At 40.4% G+C, this 9,762-nt stretch overlaps 1 protein-coding gene across 1 annotated transcript in view; it reads right to left on the bottom strand.

Moving 5' to 3' along the window:
- Nucleotides 1-7,859, bottom strand: part of LOC107754763 (calcium uniporter protein, mitochondrial) — a 69,551-nt gene extending 61,692 nt beyond the window's left edge. The window contains exon 1 of the mRNA XM_016571344.1: nucleotides 7,437-7,859. Coding sequence (XP_016426830.1) covers nucleotides 7,437-7,556 — 120 coding nt within the window. The 5' untranslated portion in view covers nucleotides 7,557-7,859. The remainder of the gene's footprint in view (nucleotides 1-7,436) is intronic.
- Between the last annotated feature and the right edge of the window lie 1,903 nt (nucleotides 7,860-9,762).

Below are 9,762 nucleotides of genomic sequence, written 5' to 3'. Positions count from 1 at the left end.
GGTTTCGCGCTGTGTCACGCTAACCACCGCACCGCACACACACTCGGTGCAGAGACACGATAGCACGGAGCGGATCACATGCGCGAGTCGGCGCTGACCACAAAACGTATCGTATTTGAATTCTACACAGAATGCTATATTTTATAGTAATGTGGATGAGATTGTGGCTGGCATGCCCTGTCAAATGCGGCTATACGGAGCTCAACGGCTCTAGCCCAAGCTGTGATATAAATGAACGCCATTGGCTATTTTAAAAAGGGGCGGAGCTGCTTGATATGTCCCGCCCTGTCTTCCTGTTTCAGTTAAAATTACGTCAACACAGAGTAACGCTGCGTGTTTCTAAGCATTTCAGGGGACCTTTAATAATGAAAATGAGCAGAGGAGGGTTAATAACGATGTCCGGATATAAAAAGAAGAATGCAAAAGCAGGTGCAGATGCAGAACTGATAAAAGCAGAGGGGGTGCGGATGTACTGTAGGCAATTTGACCTTCAATGACTAGAAATATGCATCACTGCAAACCTATAAACAGATATGTATAAAGCACATCACATGCAAAAGCACACGTAAAAACAATTACCAACCCAGTAATGCATTAATTCAGTACTTACATCAGCCTATAGTGAACGGTCAACATACTGCATCCATCCGAATGGAATCTTAGCTCGGATGACCTTCGTCTAAAAGCCTAATTTATAGCCGAGTTGATCCTCAATTAACAGAAAGATTTGTTTTCTTGTCAAAAGTAATGACATTGTGGTGTGTCCAATATTCGCCAACCAATCAGATGGCCCAGGTTTTATAATAGTGTGAGAATCTAGGGGAAACATCAGAGCAGAGGGGTAACCAACCGCCTCCTCATCCATCATCATATTACTCACACTGGCCTCCATTACTGCCTGCATTAAGCATGACTTGCACCTAAGGGCAATAGAAAAGCACAGTGTGCTGCCCAATAGCAACGAGGAGGTCGAGCTTTCATGTAAGGGCACTTATACTAAAAGCAGCTCTAATAACCTTCAATATCGTCACCCAGAATGTTAAATACGCCCCTGTCCTCTCCACACTCAAGAACCGGCTAATTTTAACATACTTAAACTGATTAAGTACGGATGGACCTAAAGATGGCTGTAAGACACAATATTGCATATGGGGTAAGTGAAAAGGTCTTTCTTAAATTAAAGCTGGACTTTACATTTGCCATAAATTGTGTGATTTGACTAATTTAAACAGAGTCAGTGGCTCTGTTCCAAAACCCAGTAAGCTGCCTACAAAGCATTTTACAGGCACAAAGAGAGTTCCAAGAAGTCACCATATTTTAGTCCAATTAATTTATTGTGAATGCTCACAATACGATACATCCGCCATAACGGCATTGTCATGTGTCCTACAGCATCAGGTGTATCTGCAATTCATAACGCCTTGTCTGTGGCCTCATATGAATAGTAAAGAATCCACTGCATACACACTTCAAAATCTCAATGGAAGTATCAGGTTATCTAGGTACTTTTCATCTACTGTTTTATGAATACTATGGATTCGGACATTCTATTCGGTCCACTTCCACTGTATTAGATCCAGCTCATGCTTCTGTTTATGATGTTGTCAACCACATGAATAATTGGAATCCTTCTATTTAAACATTTTGTGTTTGAGATACACAGGGACACAATGTTGAGCTTACAAGAGTTTACACCTACCTAAATGTATGCAATAGTCTATTACAAAACTGAATCTAAGGATTTAGAATGATTAAAGGCACAACTGTACCAACTTACCAAGCCATAATTAGGTGCATAACCATGAACACTGAACCAATGGATCATCTTTTTATTAGACATAAAGGAACAGTATTGCATAATTTGGAGCTTATTATTCAGCCCAGAGGTTTGCCCTTACTGACATTCCTCAATGCTAAATAAATGAAACGCTCCATTGTTAAAACAGAGATGTCCATTTAAAAGACTATTCATTATCCATCTTAAAATCCTAATCTGTCTAATCAGCGTCCATATATTGATTATTAGGTGTGTTTGCAAAGGCAAGCATAACTGACTATTCATGCTACCATAAATGGTAGAGAAGTGCAAAACCCAGACAAAAGATGTTCTCACATGGTCCAAAACAACACCAAGACTCTATTAACTTTTATTGTACAGAAATAAATAAATTAACAGAGACATCTTTAAAATATGTTCTTTTGTGGTCCCCATAAGAAATTAAGTCATACAGGGGCAGAACAACATGACGGTGAGTAAAATAAAACACACAAAAAAATGCTGGGTTGTTTCAACCCAACTTTGGGTCAAATATGGACTAATTCATTATCCATCTTAAAATCCTAATCTGTCTAATCAGCGTCCATATATTGATTATTAGGTGTGTTTGCAAAGGCAAGCATAACTGACTATTCATGCTACCATAAATGGTAGAGAAGTGCAAAACCCAGACAAAAGATGTTCTCACATGGTCCAAAACAACACCAAGACTCTATTAACTTTTATTGTACAGAAATAAATAAATTAACAGAGACATCTTTAAAATATGTTCTTTTGTGGTCCCCATAAGAAATTAAGTCATACAGGGGCAGAACAACATGACGGTGAGTAAAATAAAACACACAAAAAAATGCTGGGTTGTTTCAACCCAACTTTGGGTCAAATATTTGACCCAAAGTTGGGTTGAAACAACCCAGCATTTTTTAGAGTGCAGAATCATCTTTTTTGAGGCAAATGATCCCAGCATGATTGGGCTGATTTGTCAATTTTTCACAAAAATTAAGCGTTAGCGTTAGTTCTGGCAGGTCACGTGAGTCAAGCTTGCATCAGCTGATTCTCAGCTGATCACATCTACCTATAGGAATACGACACCCATCGCGGCATTTCTATGTAAGCTCTATTCAGTATTATTCAGCAGCTTTTCAGCTTGCTCCGGAGCAAATTACCCTCCTCCATCCCCAGCTCCTCCTTTCGCCACAGTCAGGACTTGGCTTTCTGATATTCCTTGCTAATCAGACTCCTTTATCTTGAATAAAGTGTTACACTTAAATATCATTAAGTACATTAATGATATCTGCCTTGTTCTGTTCTGTTAACCCTAGGGGGGTTATTATTGCTGCTCTCCCTGCCCATCCATGCAGCCTGTTTTTTGCCCAGAACAGAACCATACCGCCAAACCAAACGTTATGCTAAGTATCTATCATTTTGACGATAGTGGTCCTGACAGAACTCTAAAATATTGTCCCATTTATTGTGTATAAATTTGGCGACAATGCTTCAGAGGGGAAGAAATTGTAAAAATCTAATTGTCAATATGAACATGCAACTTAACACATTTTAACTTGTCAGCGTTTCTATCATAGCAGTGCTCTCTTTTATCAAGGTAAAGGATAGATGTGTGCCAACAGCAATCTGTAAACATAACATAGACCTCCTTATAACAGATAGGACAATGTTTTATGGAGCTGTCCACTGTAAGAGACAGGCAGAACACACACAGTAGTGTTCCACAAACCATAAAAAGTAGACAAATATGAAGCCGCGGGAATATGTCACATGTTAAGAAGCTCCTAAAGCATTGTCACTTCAGATACACAGTCCTTAATTATGTTTCAGGCTGTTTTGGCTATTAGAAACTGATTGCTGGTTCAGTTCTGAGTTGCTATCTCGGCCCTGGCTGTCAATAGACAGAGTTTCCAGCTGGGACAATGAGAGTTGCAATCTCTAGACCAACCTTCTTCTGTTCCTGCTATTCGAAATCACTGAAGCCGCCCAGTCAATCATGACAACAGTTAATCGTACCACTTAAATTCAAATTGGATTAACAAACTGGGAAGGGTTATAATTCATATCCAGTTCATTTAAAAAATAAAAAAGTGGAAGCTAGAGGTTTGATGATGTTCATGATCACACACACAAAACTATTCATCCAAATATGTAATGACGTTTCATATTAAAATTACATTTATATACACATTTGAACTGAAATGCAACCACAATCCATTTTTTTAAATTGTCCTAACTTCCAAAAAATTTTAAAGCTGGCATAGGCCAATTCAACACATTTTGCTGCATTCAGGTGGTTAGTTGTTTTTATTGTTTTACGTTTGCTGCCATGTCAATGGAAAAACAATCTATGCATATAGACTTGCTTGAGTCGCTTACTTATCAATATGATGTGATCGCTGGTATGTAATCATCTGTTTAAACACCAATAACAGACTGCACACGTAATTAATCTGGCATGCTTTGAATGAGCATGAACATTGTACAATGGCTATTATGACTGGAAAAAATTCTTCAGACTAATGCTGCACGTTTCTTATATAACATCTCTAAGGTATGCAAAGAAACACACTGCTTATAGGACTTCATAGGATTACCCTGCAGCTGGTTCACCCTCCACACATGCTCTCTGCATATGCTCGAGGCTTGTTGAAAAAGAGTAAACGCAACAATTCACTGCCCGGATTAAAAAGATCCACTGGAGTGGACCACAGTGATCACCAGGGTTATATATTACTTTGTTCTTCAGTAGTCTCTGTACTTGTCCACATTCAGAAAGGAGACTTTTTATTGAACAGATTCAAAAGCAAGCCAACAAGAGTTAAGTGCATATCTCAGGGGCCTGGATTCAGAGTCAGGCTAAATATCTGACACCGCGACTGGCATTTCAGCTAGTGATCCAAGAGGATGCTGTTTTGCCATGGCACTCTCCACTGCTCGTGTCCAGCTACGGTTCAAAGTGTTTTTAGACACTCAAAGCCTTGTTATTTCTACTGAAGTGCATAGTCCTTGGGGAAAACGTTGTTCTGAAGCAATTCGTTAAACTCCTCACAGCTGTGCTTTAGATGTTTATGATGAAACGGTGCTTTGAGACTCGGTGCCCAGCTAGCATGTGATGAGCAGATGAAGGCCTTGCTGTCAGAGACCTGTCACTGCAGTGTCTCAGCCAGACAGGTTTGTGCCAAGCACCGTAAGAGGCCACGCATGCTTGGTTTGGGGAACACTATAAATGCCAACAGAGCCACAAACATTACTGCCCAGAGAGAAATAAATAGAGACACACAAGATTCATGATCAAACTGGGACTGCTTAATCCTTAGAAGGATGTGAGAGTCTGCTGTTGTGATTCTCTGCCAATCTAAGGGGTATGGTTCTGTAAACAACTAATAGATTTATATGTATGCTACAATCTCAAAGGCAAATACTAGTTTAAGTTCAGACTTTAAATTCCAAGTCACCAATATCTTTGGCAAGAAAACCCATAAAAATAACATTCCCGAGGAGACACCATCAACGATAGAATCCGAGAGTATTCCAGTATTTATCATAGTACTGTTTGATTACCAGATTTATATATCACGGAATTTAAAGTATACATATACAATTCACTGCAGTTTCCATAAACACTAGTGACATTATCGATTAAGAAAGACAATACTACGTTATGTCCTCAAGACACTTTTAGCATAGTGAATAATTTGCGTTTTGACATTTGTATTGCATAATCGGTTCCATATTTATGGGTTTTCTGATATGGTAAACTTGCTTGGTAGCTCACCTGGTACAGCACTGCACTTGATGCAGAGCACTCTGAAACACGAGTCACAATAAAACAGCTTGTAGAAGCAAGTGAAAAATGGCGTGGTTACGCATACGCAAATGCATATTATCTCATGTTTACTTTTTGTTAACACTATTGGTATAGTATACGTGGTATGTTAACATCAATACAGAATTAACCTCCTAGCATAGACTAGACATTTAATTTCCAAAGTGCCGTGATACGTACAAGAAGCAATGTAAAAGAATGTTGCCAAATTCATGTTCATCATTCATGTTTCAGATAATACTAAGCACGCTTTTAGCGCCACGCACTGGACACTTCACTACGACAGTGTCGCAAAACATACAATGGAGCAATGCAATATCGTTTCGGCAGAAACGCTGCTGCAGGGGCGTTTTTCCAATGAAGAATCTTTATTTTATTTTTTTTTAACTATGGTCCAAAATGGCAGCTTGTCCAAAAACATGTTATTAAGTACAAAGCTTGTAAGAATACACAGACATGATAGACAGATAGATAGATAGATAGATAGATAGATAGATAGATAGATAGAATCACTGTATAAGAATCAAAATGATCACTGTATTAACAACCATGCTATCCACTAGTTTAATTCAAAGAATATCCCTGCATAACCATTATGCTAAGTTTAAAAACAGCTGTATCTTAATGGAAAGGCCACAGTAGCTACTTTGTTGAAAGGGAACTCCTTCCCTTCCTCCTCACATTTTCTCACTTTGACTTGAAAGTCATGAAGGTTGGACAAATCAAAATCTATGATGGTGTCTCAAGGACTGCCCGTATGTTTTCTTTCCAGCTGGCGAGCTTCCAAACATGCTGGAGCGCCACTGATCAATGCGCACTGGAGTTTGCTCAAAGGAAAACCCACAGGCTTGCCGCTGGAAACGGGAAACACCCGCAGAAAGGAAGGGAGGGGTGTGTGAGTAAAGAGGAGGAGTGCCATAATTAAACGAAGAACTGAAGTGAACATGCATGCCCGTGAGGGAGCGTAGCCTATACTCCTTTTTACCCAACAATGACAGACAGTACTTCATACGAGCAGGGGGGCGTTACGCATTCTTGCGTTAGGTCTGCGCTGTTTTTTATTAGTTGTTCGGAGTACGCATGCGTCGGACGTTGCGTTACGTTTTTTAGACGGCGCGTCAAGTTAAGAACAGTTCAACTTTATAACGCGTCTTGAAAACGTTTGAACGCAACGACCTGTGAGAACGCAAGAGTCCTGCCGCCCTGTCACTCTCTCAATGCACATACACACAATCGGACACTGCAGTGAATCAAAAACACACTCACACACACAGTCCGTCCAGTTCTGCAAACCTTGAAAGAACAAGCTTTGCATGCTTGACATTACTGAAGCGGTCCAATGCCACACAATCAATCACGGAGAGCGCATGATGTGTCTCGGAGTCAGCGTTAAAGTTGAGACCACTGTTGCTTTCAAGGTTATCCTGGAAGGGAATGCACGGAGCCCATGCGCCACGAGCGCATCCGATTGCACGCGTGCGATTCTGTGGCATGCATGCAAAGTTCAAATGTAATGTGCATACACGAGTCAAGCCGTGACATGGGCTGTACATGTGTAAACGCCTCCGGTAAACGGGACGTCTTGTACAGCTCGACAGAAAGTGCACTGGTTAATGATGCAGCACTGCTGATCACTGTGCAATACACGGAACACTCAATGCGGACAGAAACGTCCCAAAACACTTCCTTGGCGGGTTGTTTTTATCTAACCCTCACCAGAGAGAGGAACCCAGCCCCTTTATCTCTCCCTTCACAACCCTCCCCTTGTCCAGCAGTAGCGGTAGCGGCACCCATGCTCGGTTGCTTTCCATTCCGGGGACTCACCGTTCTTGTGCTCTGATGATGTCGCTGTGAGGAGACACCGAATGCGGGAAAAGCAGACGAGGCTACGGCTCCGCTGCTCCGGGACAGGAGGAGGACCGATCTACACACTTTCGCAGCCATCTCTGGAGTGAAACCCGGCCGAGAGAACGCAAGTGCTGCGGGCGAACCGACTGAGACTGTTGGAGGAAAGGGAGGGGAAATAGGAAGGGCTGCTGGGCTGGGCTAATATTTCATACACACACACGCAACACTACGCACAGACACGTATATAGCCTACACAAATGTTTCACAAGCAGGATGCTGTAGTTCCGCGTTCGAAGCAAAAGCTCTTGTATTTCTAACGAGTGAAACTCTGACACAGTCAGACGGTTATATCTCATAACACACTGAAATGTCAGTATAAGGAAGTCGTAGACTGAAATACCACGGTCTCTAGGACAACATGAAAGGAGCGTTCTGATTGGCTGAGCGGTTACCTGCTGGCACCGCTTGGAACTCTTTTCGTCCAATGAGAAGACGCGCAATTCTGTAGTTTTGACAACTTGAAGAGAACGCCAGTTCGACCAATCAGAGAGCGCGGGACGCTCGCGCCCCAATGTTCTTTCTCTATGAAGGAAAAAAAATTACATTTAACTCGATATAATATCTATATTTAGCTTTTTATGCTTGACTTATTAAACCACGAAACAAAATCCCGAAAAATGATGTATTTTGAGAGTTACACATCTGTTCACTGCAGAGAAAGTGGTAGATATGCCAGAAATTACTTGGTGGTGGTGCATCACCACCTTGTCAGCCATGTTAAAGTTGACATAAACAACACAATCCCAATTTGCTTTCCTAACCTTTTAATATTCCATATAGTGGTTGATGATCAATGGGTTTTTGAATCAACATTGTTCCCCTTTACTCGCCATTCCAATGAATTTATAGGCCTACATATTATTTTTATGACTGCATTAACCAGACCTGGATTGCACCAATGTGTTGGACTGCACCAGTGAAATACATTTTAAAGTTTTAAGGCAACAGCTTGTATTGTTTTTTTTTGTTTTGTTTTTTACATTTTCACTGCTAAATTCAATAAAAATTCAGTAAAAAGACTAGAAATGCGTCTTGAATCATCGCCTAGGCTACCTGATGTTCCACTGTGTCATTCATTCTTGCTTTTTGGCAACTGATCCATCCTGTGCATTATATAATTAATCTCTATTATTAGTCTGTCCTTCAAACAGTTCTTTGGAGTTATAGGATGAGAAAATGCCAAACCGTATTTAATATACTCTGTCAAGGCACCTAATCCACTTAAAGCAATAACACAATACACACTGAAATTCAATCTACTGGCATATGCATATGCTTCTCTGAGTCCTCGTGTAGGGCTAGTTGTTTCTGATCTCAAAAGGATCACTAAGCAGCCAAACACAATTGAGGCTTTCAAACATGTGTGTTTTTGTCTGTTCAAAGGTTGCACAGTAGGTCACACCCTGTAAACTGTTGCTACACATTCCAGAGTTCAACCAATGATTGAGTGCTCATGACTCTAATGCATTCACGCTGTAACTCCATTACTACTCCAAAAGATCACTAATCAATCTAAAGCACTATTTTAGCGTTGATCTGAACCAGTGGCATTATTTAGATTGCACAGTGACAGGTGTCATGGGTTTTACTTTGGGATTGCACTATTGTTTGCATACAACTTCTGCTTGAAACAGATGGCTGTTATTACTAGTTCCCATGAATCTACCATGTCATTCATTAACAATTTTTCATAAATCACAGACAACTGCATACATCCTAATTGAATCTTTGCTGATGTTCAAATATTTCAAATCCACTCTACACTTTACTATTATCTTTGAACCTCTATTAACAACTGTTTTCCAAGGAGTGATTCTCTTGGAAGGTCGGTCAGATGGGATTTGTGTTACCTTTGAGCCTTGGTTCCTCCCAAGGTTTCTTCTTCGCCCTTAAGGAGTGGTTTATTACCGTTTTTTGCCTTTATTTTTATGACCACAATTGATAAAAGCACTAAGAAATAAGCTTGAACTATGGCCTTTAATGTTGCCTTTTCATAAAAAAAAAAATATGTAAAAGGTATCTTATACAATCAGCAGTACTCAATGGCATCAAATAGCTAGGACTTTGCTTTAATACCACTTAAAGGAACACTCCACTATTTTTGAAAATAGGCTCATTTTCCAACTCCCCTAGAGTTCAACAGTTGAGTTTTACCGTTTTCGAATCCATTCAGCCGATCTCCGGGTCTGGCGGTAGCACTTTTAGCTGTAGCTTAGCATAGATCATTGAATCTGATTAGACC

Source organism: Sinocyclocheilus rhinocerous, unplaced genomic scaffold (genome assembly GCF_001515625.1).
Source record: "Sinocyclocheilus rhinocerous isolate Xijiao unplaced genomic scaffold, SAMN03320098_v1.1 scaffold232, whole genome shotgun sequence".
Lineage (NCBI taxonomy): Eukaryota > Metazoa > Chordata > Actinopteri > Cypriniformes > Cyprinidae > Sinocyclocheilus > Sinocyclocheilus rhinocerous.
Note: the sequence above shows the minus strand (reverse complement) of the source record. Positions and strands in the feature narration are given on the sequence as shown.